Source organism: Heliangelus exortis, chromosome 23, assembly GCF_036169615.1.
Source record: "Heliangelus exortis chromosome 23, bHelExo1.hap1, whole genome shotgun sequence".
NCBI lineage: Eukaryota > Metazoa > Chordata > Aves > Apodiformes > Trochilidae > Heliangelus > Heliangelus exortis.
This window is the reverse complement of record NC_092444.1, coordinates 5,485,335-5,504,160: the sequence shown is the minus strand read 5'-3', so window position 1 is coordinate 5,504,160 and position 18,826 is coordinate 5,485,335. Positions and strand designations below refer to the sequence as shown.

The following is an 18,826-nucleotide window of genomic DNA, read 5'->3' as shown; positions in this document are numbered from 1 at the left end:
ATGAATTTGCCATTCCTAATGCTGTTAAAACCTATTGCTCAGCACGTTTCTCAGCTTCTCCCTCTTTCTGAGAGGAAGGAGCCTCAGGAATTTACTGTCTCCTCCAGCAAGTTACACATTTGGGAGGAAAATACAGTTCTTCAGTGTTAATTAATGCATGTGGAGGAAGAGCAGTCAAGAAAGAAGAAATGGGAGATGGAAATAGAGACAAGTTTTGCATATAGGAAGGGGTTTTAAGCTTTGCTCAAGAAAGCATGTAACAGTGGGAGATGGATGTGGTTATTCTGCCAAGCTTGCTTTCCAGTTCTCCTTTGACAAAGAGTGATTTTGGTTGCTGCTCAAGTGGCTCCTCTTGTTGGAGTCTGTGCTGGAGGCAATGGCACGTGCTAAGAGACTTTTCTAAGCTGGCAAGTGACTTTCCAAGCCCCCCAGTCATTGTAGCAGGTGTGAGACCCCCAGCTGCTGTCTCTAAAGGAAATTGTCATTCCTGGGTGCTGTTCTGGGAGCTGAAAAGCTTCTGAATTACTTGGCAGATCCAAGCTGCCTGTTGGATGGGGCTGTGGTAGGTTCAGGGGAAGCTTTTGATTAACCTCAGTGTATTGACAACAGGGAGAGTCTCTGATGGGCTCATCCTTGGTTCATCTTTGTGTCCTGGAGTACAGAGATTTGTTTTCTATTTCTTGCTTTGCTTTGTTGTTTTCCTCAGTCTCCCTTCCCTGCTTTGAGACTTCATGTTGAGATCCATGTCAGATGTGTGTTACTCTCCCACCCCTGTTGCTCCCTGTAGCTGTTTGGAAGCAACCTTACCCTAGGGAAGAGTGTTGGCTCTGCCTGTAACCTGCAAATCTCACTTCTGCTTGCAGAGAAAGCAGCTTGGCTTCTACCTGGCTCTGATTCCCAACCACATTCTCTTTGCAGCACAAACAGTGAAGTCCCAGGCTTGGACAGCCCAGCAGACACACTGCAGCTACCAAGGGGATGGGGGGGAGTGAGGCAGGAGATTTGGGAGCCAGTTCAGCTCTTGAGAGCCAGGGAAATGGGACTGGGGAGGCAGGTGAGGGAGGGGAAGAGAGATCCTGAGCTACACAGTCCTGCTGCTGCCTTCCTCCTGGCAGGGTGGGAGTTTTATCTGGGAGAATCATAGAATCATAGAATCATAGAATTGGCTGGGTTGGAAGGGACCTCAGAGCTCATCAAGTCCAACCCTTGATCCACTCCCCCCATGGTTCCCAGCCCATGGCACTGAGTGCCACATCCAGGCTCTTTTTAGATATCTCCAGGGATGGAGAATCCACCCCTTCCCTGGGCAGCCCATTCCAATGGCTGATCACCCTCTCAGTAAAGAAATTCTTTCTAATGTCCAACCTAAACCTCCCCTGGCACAACTTGAGACCGTCCCTAGAAGGCAGAGTAATGCACCCAGCACCTCCTGCTTGTGTGCTGTCAGCTTCTCTTCCCAAGGGGATGAGTGAGTGCAGTGCAGGGGATTTCCCTGGAACTGGTGAAGTCACCTCTGTAAATATGTGCACAAGAGATCCAAGAAGCAGTGGAAATGGGCTGGCATGGACAGAAATTACGTGCTGCTGGAGTCTGCAGCTGTGAATGTGAACACAAGTTCTACATTTATGTACACAGGAGCATTCTGAGTGTGTTTATAGAGCTAATGTATAAATTGTGTGTGTGTGGTCTCCAAGGTGTGTGTCTGTGTGTGTCTGTGTGTGTGTGTGTGTGTGTCTGTGTGTGTGTGTGTCTGTGTGTGTGTGTGTCTGTGTGTGTGTGTGTGTGTGTGTGTCTGTGTGTGTCTGTGTGTCTGTGTGTGTGTGTGTGTGTCTGTGTGTTTGTGTGTGTGTGTTCAGAGCTGTGCTCTGCACTCTGAGCTCAGTGCTGCTCCTGCAGAGTTTGGGTTTCCCAGCCTGAGCCCAGGCCCACAGAGATGATGGGGAGCCCTGGCTGGGAGAGCTCTGCTGGTGCCAGAGGAGCAGAGCTTGAGCTCAGCCCTGAGTGCTTTCAGATGAACACACACACAAATTTCAGAACTTCATTTGCTGTCCTTTGAAAGTCAGTGCAGGTTAGAGAGGACAAGTCCAGTGATTATTTTTTTTTTTTCCCCACTCCTGGAACAATGTGCCTTGGCATTCTGTAACAGCTGGAGCCCATCTTTGCAAACACCATAAAAAGCAACGAGGTAGCAGCAGAACACATGGAGAACATTCCTGCACTGAAGAAAGTCTCTTGCCCCATTACATGAGCTTTTCCTGCCTGGTATTTTCCCCTGGCAAGATTTTTTTTTCTGTTTCAAAGCAGGCAGGTTCCTCCCCTGCCCTTCTCCAGGCTTTGCTTGCTCCATCTGTGTGCTTGTCTTTTGATGTCAGTCATGCAATTTGATTTGTAACTGAGGAAACAGAGCACCTTTTCCTCTGCTGCATTTGCTCCCCTCAGTCCTCTGAACCTCTCAACGCAGAAGGATTTGATTTAGCCATGGAACAAGAAGCATCCAGGCAATCTCTCAGGGCTCTGCAGAGGCAGCTGGCATTTGAGCAATAAGGGGCAGTGGAGAGCAGTGTCTTCAGGGATGACAGCAAGAAGCTACTGCAGTCCTGTGCCCTTGTGGCCCCTGCTGTGGTAGGTGACTGCAATGTCTCATCTCAGCCTTTCCTCCACTCATTAACCAGCCTCTTGCTTTGGCACTGTCCCTGTGGTTCACATTCAGATGCTCCCTCTCCTGCTCACTGCACCTGCAATGTCTGCTCCTGCCTGGGATTGCTCACTGGGGTGCTTTTCATGGAATTGCTGTCAGAACACAGGAGCTGCCTTTCAAGGGCCCAGAGATGATTTTCTTCCTTGGCACAAGATTAGAAAGAGGCACTCTGTGGTTTTGCATGGTCCATTTGAGAATAGAGCTGTCTGGGACTTTTTTTTGATGAAGTGGCTGTGGGGCTGTATTAATTTCATTGTTACAGGGTCTGAGAGTTTGTCACAGCTGAAGCTCTGGTAGGATCAGAGCTTTGGCAGAATTTGCCTCAGGTGACATTTTTGCACTTTCAGAACTTAAGGTCAGAGGGAAATCTGAAGAGCTGCCCTGGGACTCAGCCTGGATCTCACACAACTTTGATGAAGGCCCTGGCTGCACAGCTGGTTCCCAACCTTCTCATCTGTTCAGTTGGTTCCTGCTGCTGTCAGGTTTTGCAGGGAAAGTGCAGCTCAGGTCTCTGGATTACAGTGGTACCAGCCTGAGGGGCACTGTGCTGCCTGAGCAGCTCTGCTCTTGCTGATTTATTCATGTGTCTGGCTTAGCTGTCTGCACTTGCTTGTTCCCACAGGAGGGATCTGAAGCCTTTCCTTGACTGACCTCAGTGTCTGAGTAGTAAAAACACATTTTCAGAGACTGTACAGCATCTGAGTGAGAGTATTCAAGAGTTCTCTGTGTCATTCTGTATTCCTTCCATCCAGATTATTTTTCAAGGGGCAGCCCTTTCTCTGAACCTTGACTTTCACACATCTTGGTGGGTCTCTTGAAAATGATGTCTTGTTTTTTTTTGGCTACCTCACCTCTCAAGCATGGAAGGGAAACAGGGGCAGAAGAAGAGAGCAGGGCAGACTTCTCAAGAGGCAGCTGTCATTCCAGATAACACCCAAGCCTCCTGAAGTGGATCAGTAACTTAGAAAATCAGAGTGCTGGAAACTACAGCCACATGGATGGAGTCCACTCAGCCTTCAAGCTGGCTTAGTCCTCTGCAGGCCCAAGGGAAACTGGACCAGAGCAGCATCTGAGGCCTGAGGTCAACCACCAAAGTGCTCTCAAGGGGCTGCTGCACCTGGGCAGTGCCCAGTTTGGAGCTGGAAGGTTTCTGGCCAGAGAGACAGGGACAGTGGTTTTGGTGCTGTTTGCATCAGGTGCCAAGGACTAAAATCCCAGCAGTCTTGGCTCTCCACAGAGGGTGCCAGAGGAAAGGCAGGATGCACACCTCCAGAAGTTTCTCAGTCTCCAGGATTACAATTTATTGTCAGCTTTCTTCAGGTGGCAACAAGCAGCTTCAGAGCCCTCATCAAATTCTGGGGCTGGCAGAAACTTTTCAGACCTAAGATCAGAATTGGACTCTGCCCCTGCTAAAGTACTGAGCCTGACGTGGGATGTATCTGAAAACATTTATGTCTGTAGGAACCAGGCAGCTACTCAGGCACCAATTGATTTTTTTTTTCCACATAATTTTCTTTCTCTTCTCTCATTTTCATCCAGTATAAAGTCCACATCTTGCATGTGCTGATAAGATCATTTGAGCAGCTAGTGGACTGTGAGAAAACCTGGTCCCCTCTGGGCTGTTGTCTGTTAACCATGCTCAGAGGTACTGCTGCTATACAATTAATTATTACTGCTCCTGGTTTCTCCTTCATTTTTATTAAATCATGTTTTCTGTTTGCAGTCTGCTAAATGGTCTGTTGGCTTTAGTTTTCTGCATGTAATGACTCCTGCTCTCCTGCCAGCACCAGCTTCACTGCCTGGGGTAATGGTTTTGTGGCTGTTGAAAATGAGTAGCAAAAGGTGTCCACTTAATTACAGGGTATCTCAGGATGGATTTCCTGCCTGGGCAGTGCAGGTAGCCTGTTCCCTGCAGTTTTTCTGCTCTCTCTCCATTTTTGTCAGGGAAGAAGAGGTGGGATTTCAGTGCAGTGTTACCAAATCTGCCTTTTCACCCTTTATAAATTTCTGGGTACACTGGAATGGGAGTTTTGTAGGAAAGATGGATGCTGGTTTGGAAAGAAGCAGCCTGCAAGCAGTAGAATGAATAAACATTTATGTCCTATAGTCTTAGCACTCCTAGTTGAATTCCTTGGGGTCTTATTGTGGTGTGAAATCCCTGTGTGGAGCCACAAATATTTAAAAGAATTTTGAGCTTCTTTCCAGATTTTTCTTTCTGGATTTTTCCTTTACCCATCCACCTGTCTCTGCACTGCTGTCCTTGCAGCACACTAAAATATGCAGTTAAAAACATGAAGATTTTGGTATCTCTGGAACTTATGCCTGTGTGTGCTGTAATGTGGTGTCACTTGAGTGCTCCTGTCCCATTACACAGCAACATCTCACCAGACTCCCTGTTCTGAAATCCTGTAATCTGTCCCATTATTTTGTTGTCAGCACCTCCCTGGTTTGACAGGGGAAGCCCCCATGCTTCCAGTAACATGCTGTTTGCATTAATAATAATTGTAGAGGGAAAAAGCACTGCCCAGCTCCCTTCACTCCCCCATGCAGACCCTGTCTGGAGCCATTCTCTACCTCCTCCCACTGTGATACTGGTGCTCCCTCCAAGAGCCTGCAGCATTCCTAAACCATCTGCTCCATCTCTGCCTCTCCCTGTCACCGACAGAGCCCTCATGTGCTGCACACAAGCCTGGATTTTAGTGATTGCTGTTCCCAGAACTCAGCAGGCTGAAGGGGGTGGAAGGGAAATAAACAGCAGAGTTCAACAGCCAGAGGAACACGGCAGAGCACACACAATAAATACACCCGCCCCCAAATGCAAATACCTCAGCAGAGATTCCTTCCCCAGGGCTCAGAGCAGAGCAGCCTCAGACAGGAGAGCACCAGAATGAGGTGAGTGGGCTCACGGGGACCTCCCCAGCTCCTCTGGCCTCAGACTGTCATCCTCATCTTGTGTAGCTGTCACAAAGCCTGACTCCTCTGCTACCTCCAAATCTCTTTGGAGGAGTGAGAAGGGTGTTGGGTCTAAAAAGGTTTCAGCTGCTCTTGGGATCATCTGGTTTGGTGTTGGGACTGGGAGCTGGGGTGTCTGGTTTGTGGGGTAGGAGCTGCTGCTCCCTCTGCATTAATCCCTGTTCCTTTGATGCAGGCTGTTTGTCTTGCTGGCTGTGCTTCACAGTGGAGTCAGCAGCAGCATTGTGCTGCAGAAAATGTATGGGAGGATCACATCTCCCAACTTCCCAAATGTCTACCCAGATCACAAGGAGAGAATCTGGAATATTACTGTGCCCAAGGGATATTCTGTCCGCATCTACTTCACCCATTTCAACCTGGAGCTGTCCTACCTCTGTGAATATGATTATGTGAAGGTATGTCTAGCAGGCTAGGGTGTGAAAAACAGTTTCTGTGTGACCCTGCACATGCACCAGAGCAGTGTAACTCCTACAAGCACTCGATTCTGATTGTAAAGCTCAGGCTCAGCTGATTTCTAAATGATGTGTTTATTGAGGCCCAGGGGAAGCAGAAGTGGTTGTGATGTGGGAACATCTGAAACTTGAATTGTTTGGGCTCAGAAAATTCTGATGTGATGCAAAAGGTTTGAAATTTTGCCCAAAATAACATTTGAGCTTCATTTTGCTGAATTTACAGTGTGTTTTAAACAAGCAGTGCTTTACACAGAGTGTAAGGGGGGGACTGGGAAAGTGCAAGTGATCATCTAAGCAAGATACTGGCAGCCTGTCTCACCCTGCTCCTGCAGCACCTGCTGGGCTCTGTTTGCTGGCAAACGTGGGAAACAACCTCAGGGAAAGGAGCAAAGATCCTGTCTTTGGGAAGTGTTTGGGGGGTCAGCAGTGTCCTGAGAGGTTTGGGCTCCATGTGGCAGCACATGCTCCAGGCTAGGTGGCCCTGAAGCCTTGCTACCTCTGCACTCATTTTGGTGTTTGCATGGGCCTGATAAAGAGGGAGCTGTGTCCACAGGGAGTGTGCAAAACCACTGTGTCAGCAGAGCTTTTGAGTCTGATGGAGCCAAATGGAACAGCCTTTAAGAAAAGCTCATTTCTGTGATTTGCTGTGACAAGTTGCTCCCAGTCTCCAGATCCGTGTTGTTCTCCACCCAATTTCCTTTGGGCAGGACCCAGTGCTCATTCCCCAGGGATCTGTAGTGCACACTTCTAGCACTGCCATATGCATGGACCCCCTGGAGCAGACCATTTCTGTTGTATTAAAAATACAAGATAAACAAAGGGCTGGAACTGTAATAAATGAATCATAGAGCAAGTGAGTCATTGGTTTAAAGAGACCTTTTACTATTACTTGAATTTCTCAGTGTATGAAACCTTTTTACTGTGGTTGTCTCTGGCTTTATCAAGGTCTGATTGTCACTTAGAATGCAAAGTTAACCAGATCATTATAACCAAGGCATGGTGCTGGTAGCCCAGGCTGGCATCACAGCTTTATGTGAGCATCTGAAAGGAAAAAGGGAAACAAAGACATAGGATTAAGTCACAGAGAACAGGGGAATTCTCCCTGTCCCTGACACCTCTTGGGAGCATCCAAGCCTCCTGTCTCCCACCATGAAACTCAGGCTTTCCAGTCAATGGCAGCAGATTGGAAAGGGCAAAGTTCTGGGCACATCAGGTAGATTTGTCTGCCCGTTTTGCAGCTGAGCTCTGGTGGGAGGACCTTGGCTACACTGTGTGGAAAGGACAGCACAGACACTGAGGAGGCTCCAGGCAACAGGACCTTCAGCTCTGCCAACAACAACCTCGTGGTAGTGTTTCGGTCTGACTACTCCAACGAGAAACCTTTCACAGGCTTTGAGGCTTTTTATGCTGCTGAAGGTAAGAGACCAATCCTTGTAGACACAGCCATGGTGGGCTTGGTGCTTCCCTGTGCCTCTGGCTCCTGGTGTTCAGTGGGAGAAGGTGGCAACCAAGCCACCCTCCCCCAGCACAGGGTGGCTCAGCCCAAGCTGAAGTGCTGCTGGAAGGTGCTGATTGCCTAATCCTGTGCTTCACCCATTAGATGTTGATGAGTGCAAAGAGCTGCTTGGTGGTGAACCCCTCTGCAATCATCACTGTCACAACTACGTGGGGGGGTACTACTGCAGCTGTCGGGTTGGCTACACCCTGCAGGAAAACAAGAGGATGTGCACAGGTGAGCTCTTGCCAGATCAGGAGATAATTTCCTTAAAACATCCAGTACAACCCAGTCCTGACACTAGCATTGGGATGAAAGCTGTGGTTATTTGTGGTTTGCAGTATTCCCCATGTGCCTGGGAGGTTAGTCAGGGCTGTGAGCAGAGGCCCTGCTTTGCAGAGTGAGAAAATTGTTGCTGTTGTGGGCAGCAGAATTGTGTTGCAGTAAAATGGTGCAGTTGGTTCTGGTGTCTCCTTGGGCAGCATCCACCTGTGTTCAGTTTTAGGTAAATTGAATGGAGAAGCAAGAAACTTCTCTTAGGCTTCCCACCACCTATCTGTGAAGCACCTTCATGAGATGAGGGTAAAACCTGCCCCTTTGTCTGAGCAGGCTGATATTGACAGGCTCTTTTTTTCTCCATTATTTTCCAGCGTGAGATAATTAAGCTTCTCCTGGCTTAGGCAGAGATGGAGATGGATGTGCTGGGAAGAGCTGGTTTGCCCTCCTTCCTGACCTGCCTGTTGCAGTCTGCCCGAGGGCTGCAGGCTTCTCTTGCTCCATCCCTTGTATGTCTTGGTTCCTTGCCCTTCAGACCTGCCTCCTGCAGACAATAAAGAGGCTGTTCCTTGTTGAAAGCTGACAGCAGCCTCTGGGGCATTCATTTTCTTGCATTTCCCATGTGTCACTAGGGAAAAAAGAAGGTGGGTAAGGCAGGAGAGAAGAGAAACTGTGGTGAGAGGCCTCTGACCACCGTGGCTACCTGAAGACTTTTGAATTTCATATCCCACCACGGATGCAGCACAAGAGGTGATGCAGTTCAGCACCACTGATTGTTCACTGTCTCAGCCCCTCACAGGGTCTCTCAGCTGCCCACAGAAATATCCATTGCTTGTCCTTTCAGACCCTCTCTGGGCAGGGCCCATCTTCTTCAGACATGTTGGAGAAATGCTCTGCTCTCTGCCTGTCAGTGACTGGAGCTCCCCAGCTCTGAGAAACCTGATTATTGCAGGGGTTTAACAAGGCAAAGCTGAGCAGCTGTAGGTGAACTCCTGGAGATAAAACAAGGCCTTGTTTAAAAAGCTGAAGAGATTAAGGAGCATTAGTCCATCAGCATTTCCTTGTTTCTGCAGTGTAGCAGGAGTTGCTTTTAGTTGTAAGGTATGAGGCTCAGTTTCTCTAACCCCATCCACATCCTTTAGTGCCTGAAATAAATGGGGGAGGTTTTTCCAAGTGCACAGGGAAGGGTCTTGTAGATGAGACACTTGAGTCACTTCAGGTCACTGCATTTGCAGTGTTACCTTGGCCAAGTCACTTGGTACCAGCTTTGAACATCCATCTGCAAAAGGAGAGGGAACATCACTGCCTGACTTCTTGGGGAGATGCTTAGGAAGTGTCAGAGAAGGTAAATGCTGCAGAGAGCTGAGGCAGGGCTGGAGTGGCTGTGCAAGCAGTTACCAAGGCTTAGTCCTGCTGCATTTAATCTTGTACAGAAGCTGTTTCATGGTCACAGTGAACTGTGATCAAAGCAGCCTGAAATTTTGTCATGGCTCAGGGATACAATTTATGCCCCACCTTTCACTGGAGCCATAATGAGCCACTGTACAATGGACTTGCAAGATTTGAGGGGGATCATTTATCAGAGTTCAAGCCTCTGGCAAAAATCTCACTGTGATTCTAATAGAAATATGGCCCAAGCATAATTGAGCACTCTCTGGACAGCTCTAAAGCTCTGACTGAGAAATCAAGGGATGGCATTTATGCTGGCAGATGTTAAAAAATGACTTGATCCTTTTTGTGCTGGTTAGTTTATGACTTTCTTGCTTGCAGACTTACAGGAAAAAATACTGCCCTGACAAAGGGAACTCCCAGCAGCCACATCCAGGAGATATTAGGAGAAAAGGAAAGTCCAGTCTAAGGCTTTTCATCTTCAAGCTGCAAATTCCCTTGAAGTAGCAGAGCATCTTCTGTCTGTTGGGTCAGCTAGTTTTGCCTACTCATGAGCACAAGTCCAGAGAGTTTATTGGTGATAACTCACATTTTTCCAAACAGCATTATGAAAATCTCACTTCAGAATTAAGAAACTGAGTTTAAAGGGAGCAGATATAATGAAGCCTAAAAAACTATTAGAACAGATCTCCTTCTTTAGTCTTTCAAAACAAGGTGAGGGCCACTTTTCTGAATGAGTGGGGTATTAATGGGGCACTGTCCTTACTTGTAGGGCAGCAGCACGTGGGGATCCCAGCTCTGTGCAGAGGTGTGGTGCTGGTTTGTGCTACCTGAGCACAACAGAGCAACCACTGCCCTGAGGAGCCTCTCAGCCACCACCTGGCCAGCTCAGAGCAAACCTGGAACATGCATTGCTGGGATGGATCTGGGCTAAGGATCTCTCAAGCCCAATCTCCTGCCTTTTATCCTGTCCAGCATCTTCTGCTTCAGTGGAAGACACAGTTCAGTAAGTGATTTTTCAGGTGTACTCTCAGACAGAAGCTTTATCCTTGTGCAATAGATCCTTGGTGTCTGTTTGCTGCTTAGCTGAAGCTGACCTTGTGGCACTATTGTATAAAAGTTTGCCCTGAATTGCATTTGAGAGCACGTTGCACACTTAATTATATGCTATTTCTTAATCCTGTTTATGTATCAGATTTGTGGGTTTTGGCTTTTAATTTTGTTGCTTTTCCCTGTGCCCTTTTGCAACTAGAGGAGTTCAGCAGCCTTCAGGAGCTGTGCTGGTTGGTTATATGCAGTGGTTTTCTGTCTCTACATCCATAAATATGGGTGTGTGCATGGGGGGTGTTACCACTCCATGCTCCTTTCTCCAGCAGTTCTCTTACACGTTTTGATGCTGACCTTTAGTCTAATAACATTCCTTTAAACATACTGTGAAGGAAAGATGAGGAGATATTTATTATGGGAAATAGAAAATGACATCTTGCTGCCTTCTAACTCCGGGGTTTTTGTAAGAGAGGATTTCACCTTACCAGCCTGAGTTTCCCTTCTTTACAGAACAGATCCCATGCCTGGGGAAAAATAGTTTTCTAGTTAGTAGAAAATGATTGTGATGCAGAACTAGCAGAAGATTTGAGGTTCTAACTCCCTAATCATTTCAGTAGGGAACTAAGAGGTGTAAACCCAGTACTCATTATCCTGTGGCTCGTATGCTTAGGGTAAGACTTCACTCTGAGTCTTTTTTTCACACCCAAGGATGTCATATTTTCATTCCTATCTCTTCCCATAATTGCCTTCAAACTACTCCTGGAGGGGCTGTAGAGCTGAGACAGATATTAGCAGCATGAGGAAAATTCAGTTTTTAAAGAGAAGTAGAGTTTTGTGTATTTACATGGCTGTGAGCAATACACTGCTAAAGCTGCACAGCAAGTAGGTTTTGGGGTATTTCTGAACCTGGGCTGGCAGCAGGTGGAAGGGAGCATTTTAGGGGGACCTTGGAGCCTGGGGAGAGGCAGTGAACTCTCTACCACTGGCAGTATTTAAGCAGCACCTGCAGCAGCTCAGGAGAGTGTGCTGGAAAATGAGCTTTATTCTCACATAGCCATCAAATGCTTCTGTAGTTTGAAGCACAATTACAGAAAAGTGCATTTAGATGGGAAGAATGAGGTAATAACAATTACAGAAAAACCCCACTGGCTGATGATCCTCTCCAAGTGTAGCATGAAAGGAAAAGATTGAATCCCTTGCTTCTGGTGCAAAGCAGTGTGCTCTTAGGCTTGATTCAGAGGCAGCCAGAACCTCCAGGTGAATTATTCCAGCTTTCTCTGCTTCTTTGGACCAGGAGAGGCATTTCAACCAGGATTTAAAAATTAAGAGTGCTCAGTTTTAACAGAATAGGCATTTCTAGGTGTTTATTATGTGTTTTACTCTGTGCATTTCTCAGCTGTGTTTGAAAACCTCGGAATGGATTCAGAGTAGAGGGGATATGGATGCTCAGTCTGTGCTGATGGATAGATTTCTGTCAAATAGAAACAGCTGCTCATGACTTTCTGGGAAGATGGACAGGGAAAGATTTTTCAGAATTTATGGCTCATAAAGTGCTTGGTACCCAGGTGCATCTTTACATGGGTTGTGGTATTGTAGTTGTGCTAAAAGCCACACAAACAAACCCAAAATATCCTTTTACTTGTTCCTTGTGTTTACTTGTACAAGTGTGCTTTCCACACTTGTATCCAAATACTCCTGTAGCAGCAAGTGGGGCTGTTGTGTAGGGACAGAGTGTTTGCAAGGTTCATTTTCTGAAGGAAAAGGAGCTTAGGATCTTGGCTAATTAGCTGAGGAGCAATAATCTTCATTTTCTCATTTACAACTCGATTCCCTTCCATTAAAATGGAAGTAACCTTAAAGTATGGTCTGGTTTGGTGGTAATCTGTAATTACTGCCTGGATAATGGCATTTTTCTTGGTGAAGGTTTAGCTTGGTGTCTTTCAGGATCCAATTCAAAGTCAAACAATTTCCCTCTTCAAATTAATTCAGCGTCAGACACAGTGGTGCAAAAATACCCGGGTGTTATCAGCCAGTCCAGAATTCCTCATCAATTAAAGGATTGCTCATCCAGCTTTTGCAGCACATCATAAAGCCTTTGTTCCCAGCTGATCAAAGCCCCACTTCCCAGGGATCAGATGCTGTCAACAAGCAGAGATCCTCGGGGCACTTGTGGTTGTTCCTTCTTGCTTCTCTTCAGCAGGGAGCATTTGTGGTTCCAGTTGTGCTGGCAAGAGGCACAGCTGGTTCTGCTCAGAGGATACAATTACAGCCTAAATGTCTGGCAGGAAAGGCATCAAAAAGAGCTGCATTCAGAGGCTTCTGGAATTGAGGAGCTGATCCTGCCTCTCTCCACACTCCGGGGCAGCAGACAAGCTGCAAATTTAACACCTCGGAATGTTCCTGTTGAGCTTCCAGCCTTTATCTGTCACCTCCAGCCAGAGATTTCATCACAACCCTTATCACCAGCAGTGGTGCCAGGGCAGTCACTTAAATCCTTTCTGTTCACTTTGCTCATCTGTGAAGTGGAGCTGGTGATAATTTCCCAGGAATTCCATAGCATTTCAGGGTATTTGGAGAAAAGGCACAGGGGTTGCCAGGGGGAGCAGCCATCTCTCTAACCACCTGCCTGGTTTTTTTGAACTTGGCAAGAAATGACCACTCAAGTTCAAAATCACTTTGTTCTTCCATGGGGGAAGGAGCAGAGACAGTTCCTTTGCCTTTTCTCCTTCTTTTCAGGTTAACACACCCCAAAAAACAATTTGGCATGTTCCCTGAAATGATTTTTCCTGCAAAAAATGTAGGCACATGTTGGTGTTGGGAATGTTGGGAATATTAGCTTCCTAACTGCTGCCTCAGGAGCACACACTGGGTGGAAGATGAAATAAATGGCAGCAGGGAAGTAGGAGACCTCTATTTGGTTGTCAATTCCAAATTATTGCCAGAACTCCATTCTAGAAAGGCCTGAAAGTGGTTTCACACTTAATTTTCAGTAGTAATTAAAAATTGCAGCTACTTGATAGTTTACTCTGTAAAGTTTTAGAACTCCACAATCCCAGTGGGTCTTTCTTACAGTCCAACTCAGGTCTATGATTTTATTTTAGGGAACCATTTTCCCAACTTCTCAGGAGTTTGGTCCTCTGGGGACTGGTCCTCTGCAGGTCACCTTGGACCATCCTGGGATGTCACAGTTTTCCCTTCTGTTCTGTGTCCGTGTGAGCGAAACAGGGAAGAGAAAGGGCAGGGAAAGGAGGGCAGCAGAAAGTAAGGATTTCGCTTTTAAGGGGAATATTCTCTTTTCTGACCCTCTGCAGATTTGCCACGTCCCAGTCCTGAAGCTCCACCCCATGGCCACCGCGCACCAGTGCAAGCGCCTGCATTCTGGGGACCTCAGCCTCGTCCCTTGTGACATCGGGGTGTGCCACTTGAAGGAGCAGAACCATGGCACTGCCGGCCCTCTCGGGTTGAATTTCTCAGGGATTAAACACGTAGGTGCTTTTTCTCTTTTTAAGAGTGCCCCTTGCTCACACGCTGTGTTTCTGAGGTGTGTCAGCAATTGTCCTTTCTTTGCTGTCCTCCCCAGAGATGCTGCTGTGTCTGCCTGTGGGTAAGTACAGCAGTGCTGATGCTTTGGACAACTGCTGCTTAGAGATTTGCTTGTAATTATGTTGGCAGAGAAGAATAGAATGATTTTTACAAAAGATTTCACAAGATCAGTGTAGTGAGAATTTTCAGTGTTCTTCCATTTGTTACTACGTCTCTCCGGGGAAGCTGAAAACTTGGTTATCCCTGTTGAATGCTGAGTTTCAGACTCAGTTCTGAACAACATTCTGCTTCCCAGCAGGCAGTTTAAGAAGATAATCTACAGCAAAGTGTAAAAATCACAGTTAGGTGATGCTGCTTTGGGAAGGCAGGGGAAAACCTCAGCAGTTCTGTTCCAGTCTGTCTGATGTGGGAGCTGCACACATTGTTCACTGATTATGTGGAAACCCAGAAAAGCTGAATGGGTGTGAGGGCTCCTGTTCAACACAAACAGTAGGAAAAGTGACTCTGGATGGAAAGAAAAATAAAATAAAAATTCCCTGTTGTCCTGGAAGTGCACTGAGCACCATTGGTGGTGAGGAGGCAGGTGAAAGTGGTGGAACATTACACCAAAAAAGCCAAGTTCACAGTTGCTATGGCCTTTATTAGCACCCACATTTAAATATATATGATAAAAATATATGATAAATATATATAAAGGTGTAAGACTGCTTTACCTTTTCTCACCCTGAAAGTAGTGCAGCAAAGCAGTACATTTAGTAAAGACATTTTAGGCAAATAAAAATCTAGTTATTGTTTTTCCCTTGTGAATGAGCAAATAAATGTGTAACTAATGTTTTCCTGCAGCTACCCCTGTTAGATGTGGAATTAGTTTCATCTTTTAGGTCTATTCATGCTTCTTGGAGAATTTAAATGTTGTGTTTTGTAGAATGAGAAAAGGATGCTTCTTGGAAGGAGCCAGTGGCAAAGCACATCAGGAATGCAGTCCTGTTATTTGCAAATTTGAACACTTCTGGGAAAATACTTATATTGAAAACATTTTGGTTTGTAAACACAATGATGGAATTGCAGGCTGAGAAACATTTTCTGCTGCTTGGTAACTGTCCCATTTCTCATTGGAAGTGCATTTTGTACTTGTAAATTGGAGGGAGTCTCAATTTCTGTTATTCTTAAAAATCTCTAAGCAGCAAATAACCAGAGGGGGGTAAGTGATGCAATCACCTGCTCATGAGTCTGCAGTAGGCTCAAAGAAAACCTAAATGAGGATGTCTAACACTGCCTGCTGGCTCACTTCTGTGGTGTTCTAAAAAGATGCTCAGCTGTTCTGTTCATCTGCTATTTTTGTTTTCTCTCTGAGCTGCAGGTAAATAAATATATGCAATGATGCTGGAAAAACTGAAGGGTTAACAGCCAGCAGCCAGTGGGACTGGCACTCCCTGCACTTATCAATATTGACCTTATCTTTATCTGGGAAATTGTTTGCTATTTTAATGTCTTGGTCTTGCCTGAGGCTCCCTGGTGCTGCTACTATTGCAGATTAATGCCAGAAACTCAATTCAGTTCCTCTCGGAGAGAGCAGAAAGCTGAACCTTCAGTTTATTTCAGTTCTTTTGGAAAATAGTTTCCTAAGGAACTAAATTGTTGTTGCTTTTAAATTGCTTGGCATTGTTTCTAACATGGAAACTGAACCACGTTGCAGGTGAGGTGAAAAAGCCACTGAATACCCTTATTGCAGAGTACAGGGTTGTGCTGAGTTTTTTTTTTTTAATTTTAAAAAAAAATTTATTTAAATGCTTCAAGTGTTAAACAGTTACTCTGTAAAATTACTCAAGATGGAAGATGAGTTTTGGGAGAAACATTTTACAGTGCAAAAGCATAATTGTTCCCTTATTTATTAGCTTAGGATATCCATACATTCCCATTACTTTAATTTACATGCAGAACAAACAGACTTTTACATGCCCCAGCTCCTAAGGAAAACTGTCTCTCTTGATTACAGAACTTTTCCAGAGGATGTGTATGATACTAATGAAAATTGTGCTCTAAATCAAATATTCATTTGCAAGCAATTCTACTATTCCAAAACAATCTAGGGATTACATTTTGAATCATTAACTTAATTTAATCCTTACAAGCATCATAATTCAGTGTTCAGATCTTAAAATGCTTTTTAGTTATATCTGCCCTCATTGCTTTGCAGAAAGCAGAGGAACTGGGAGTGTGCACATGGATCCAAGCCTGGAGAATTTCCCTGGCAAGTGATGGTGGAGCAGGATCAGGAACCCCTGGTTCACTTCTAGGGGACAACTGGGATCTAACAGCTGCTCAGGGTGCAGCTGATCAAAGAAACCCCTCAGCTTTGAGGATTAAATTGGGAATTTTGAACAAATGCCCATTTTGCTGTGAAGAAGCCCAGGCAGGAAAAAAAAAAAATCTGTATTCATACAGGTTATAAAAATGATCTTGTCAACTCTGACAATGATACAGCACTGCTTAGGCTGAAGTATCAAGTCTCACACCAATATCACACCTGTTTGTTCACCAGAAAAAATAGATTTCAAAGGAAAGCAAATGATGGGGTGGATGTATCAGGATGGGGAAGAGCTGAGAGCAGGAGCTCCTCTGGTCTGCTGCAGCACACTGAGGTGGTGGCCAGGAGCCCAGAAAAGTGTCCAGGTGTGTGCAGAAATAAATCACTTAAAATGGAACCCCCCTTCTGGTGAGGGGATCCCCTGGGAGGGCAGTGCAGGACCCGTGGTGCTCAGAACAGCCCACGTGCAATCAGAGCCCTGGGACTGAAAACATTATTTTAAATCATTCTTACAAGAATGTTCTGTTTGTAGTTCCTACCAGCTGGTGCTTAGAATACATTAATGGAGTACTGAAATACTTGGAAAAAAACCCACTAAATCCTTAATGTTTAGTGTTACAGGTCTGAGGGTTCTGTTAAAAAAAAAAAAAAAAAAGCAAAACTTTAGTCCTTTAGTCTACAGTGGTTTTGTTTTCTGTCCCAGCAAAGAAGTCCTTTAGATTTACAAAGCTGCCACTACTCTTAATAAAAAGTAGTTTTTTTTCTTTAAATATCACTGTGAATTCTTGTTGCAGCTTTTGAAGGAACACACATGCAAAGCAGAGCACTGGGTACCTTACACCACTCCCTAGTGTGTGCTGGTAGCAGAATACTCCCTGTAGTTACAATGCACTTACACCTTGCTGTAGACAGGGAGGTACCTGCTGTACAGGGCAGGGACAGCCCTCACCTTGAAGTTCCTGCTGTCAGCTGCAGAAAGTGCCTTTCCCAAGCATTCTATGAAAAAAAAAAAACCTTTCAACCTTGATTTATAACTTCAGTGTGTTCAGCTACCAAGATTCTCAGAACTTACTAGAAGCAATGTTATAAAAAACTTTAGACTACAATATACCCTTGCAATTACCTGAACTTTCTCTTCTTTAAATATAAAGTTACCAGTATTTCACTTTCTAGGATATAACTGAAAAATGAAGTATCTTTAAAAAAAAAATAAAAAATCAAGACTCCAAACACTTCAGGATGTTTTCGATAGTAGTTTATTTACTTAACACTTATAAACACTAGAGTATGCAAAGCATTTAGAAAAATAGTACTAAAACTTGGACAATTTTCAGGGATTTTGTTTGAGGATGAAAGAAGTCTAAAATTACTAGCAAAGACTACTCAGTGCTGCCAACCAGCCTTGTAAAACCTAGACCTGGACAATTTAAACAAAATTAAAACCATGCTCATTACAAAAACTTACCATGCTGATCCTTGCAGGGGGGTCACAGTTACTCTTTGGAGGTCCAAGAATACCATTTTTAAGTGTTACTCAGCAGAAGTGGCTGGCACTAGTGCAAGTGCTAAAATGCAAAATTCACAGATGGTACAGAGTTTGGAGATTATTCTGATTTAGGTGCAGAAAAAAAAATATCTAAGCAATTTTTTGCAGTGGGATATCAACAACAACAGTGTGGGATTATTTCTCAGCTTGAGTGCTTAGAACCCTGCTTTAAACCCTTCAAGATGTACATTGAGACCCAGCTGATTTAATTAATACTGAGTGGAGAACTACCAGTAGTGCAGTTTTGCCACTATTTAGATGTTCTTCTAGTCACAAGCCTCAGTATAATATGTAGTAATTGAGGTATTAACTTAGTAAGTAAACAGGTTAAGAATTGTGTAAGTATCCTTGTTCAGGACACTGAGAGCTACAGCATAGAAATGGTGTAGAAAAAATAGGTTGAGCTTCAGTGGGTTTCAAGCCAAAGTAGACTAAACAATCCCTCAAGCTCTTCCCACCAGTGGATATAATCTCCCACCAGTTTCTGCTGAAGCATCCTGCTCTCTGTTCAGAACCCTGCCTCTTAGCTGATGCTTCTGCACCTGTAATAACTCAGCTTTTCAGATTAAGACTTCCATCAGAGTCTGTGTACATTTACTAATGCTTTATTCAGCTGGGAAGTCTTCCCTGGGACTCTCTAATCACGAGTGTCTACCTTTCCTCTGGGCTTAAATGTTGCAGAACCCTAACTCACAGGAGTGGACTGGTCTAAAATGGAGTTCAAGCATCCATCCCCAGGGGAGATGCTGGGGACGTCAGAAACACCTTGACAGCGTCTGTCTCCCCCAACCCACTTCTGATGAGGAACTCCTAAAAGAACAAGTAACCTTCCTTGGTAGAGATGCAATCTGGAGGGAACTGCTTACCATTCTAGGTGCAGGCACCCAAACATGTGGGAACTGGATTTTAGATCTATAAATATCACTGACCAGTGCAAAAATACAGTGGAATAAAGTTGGGTATCGAGAGGTGCTGAGCGGTGGCTCCGTTTGCCTCGTCAACTTTTAGAGCATGCTTATCTGAAACAAACCAGGGGCTGCAAAAAAGCTTTACAGAAGTTCATCTTAAAAGGGAAAAATTAATTAACTGCTATGAATTC

At 45.1% G+C, this 18,826-nt stretch overlaps 2 protein-coding genes across 5 annotated transcripts in view; one reads left to right on the top strand and one right to left on the bottom strand.

Annotated features, from left to right (window-relative positions):
• The window catches only part of MRPS16 (mitochondrial ribosomal protein S16), a 57,735-nt gene that overhangs the window by 34,192 nt on the left and 4,717 nt on the right, over nucleotides 1–18,826 (bottom strand). The gene's annotated exons all lie outside the window — the stretch shown is intronic.
• Nucleotides 5,073–13,460, top strand: MASP2 (MBL associated serine protease 2). 4 transcript variants are annotated; one of them, XR_011730370.1, is made up of 6 exons: nucleotides 5,073–5,590; nucleotides 5,847–6,066; nucleotides 7,362–7,539; nucleotides 7,724–7,855; nucleotides 10,056–10,289; nucleotides 13,432–13,460. XR_011730370.1 is itself a non-coding variant. In XM_071766987.1 (6 exons), the coding sequence occupies exons 1-5, from the start codon at nucleotides 5,514–5,516 to the stop codon at nucleotides 8,156–8,158; spliced, it is 648 nt and encodes a 215-aa protein (XP_071623088.1). In that variant the 5' UTR covers nucleotides 5,078–5,513; the 3' UTR covers nucleotides 8,159–8,200; nucleotides 8,269–8,477. The 4 variants fall into 4 exon arrangements, 3 of the variants coding, with proteins under 3 accessions (XP_071623086.1, XP_071623088.1, XP_071623089.1); XM_071766987.1 differs by lacking the exons at nucleotides 10,056–10,289; nucleotides 13,432–13,460 and adding exons at nucleotides 8,118–8,200; nucleotides 8,269–8,477 and having other exon boundaries at nucleotides 5,078–5,590; XM_071766985.1 differs by lacking the exon at nucleotides 13,432–13,460 and having other exon boundaries at nucleotides 10,056–10,591.

What these genes read in the sequence shown, in the direction of transcription:
- MASP2 (XM_071766985.1), top strand. Translation starts at nt 5,514, where the DNA reads ATGCAAATACCTCAGCAGAGATTCCTTCCCCAGGGCTCAGAGCAGAGC. An exon ending in CAGGAGAGCACCAGAATGAG is followed by an intron (nt 5,591 to 5,846) that starts GTGAGTGGGCTC and finishes CCTTTGATGCAG; the next exon opens with GCTGTTTGTCTTGCTGGCTG. An exon ending in GGCTTTTTATGCTGCTGAAG is followed by an intron (nt 7,540 to 7,723) that starts GTAAGAGACCAA and finishes TTCACCCATTAG; the next exon opens with ATGTTGATGAGTGCAAAGAG.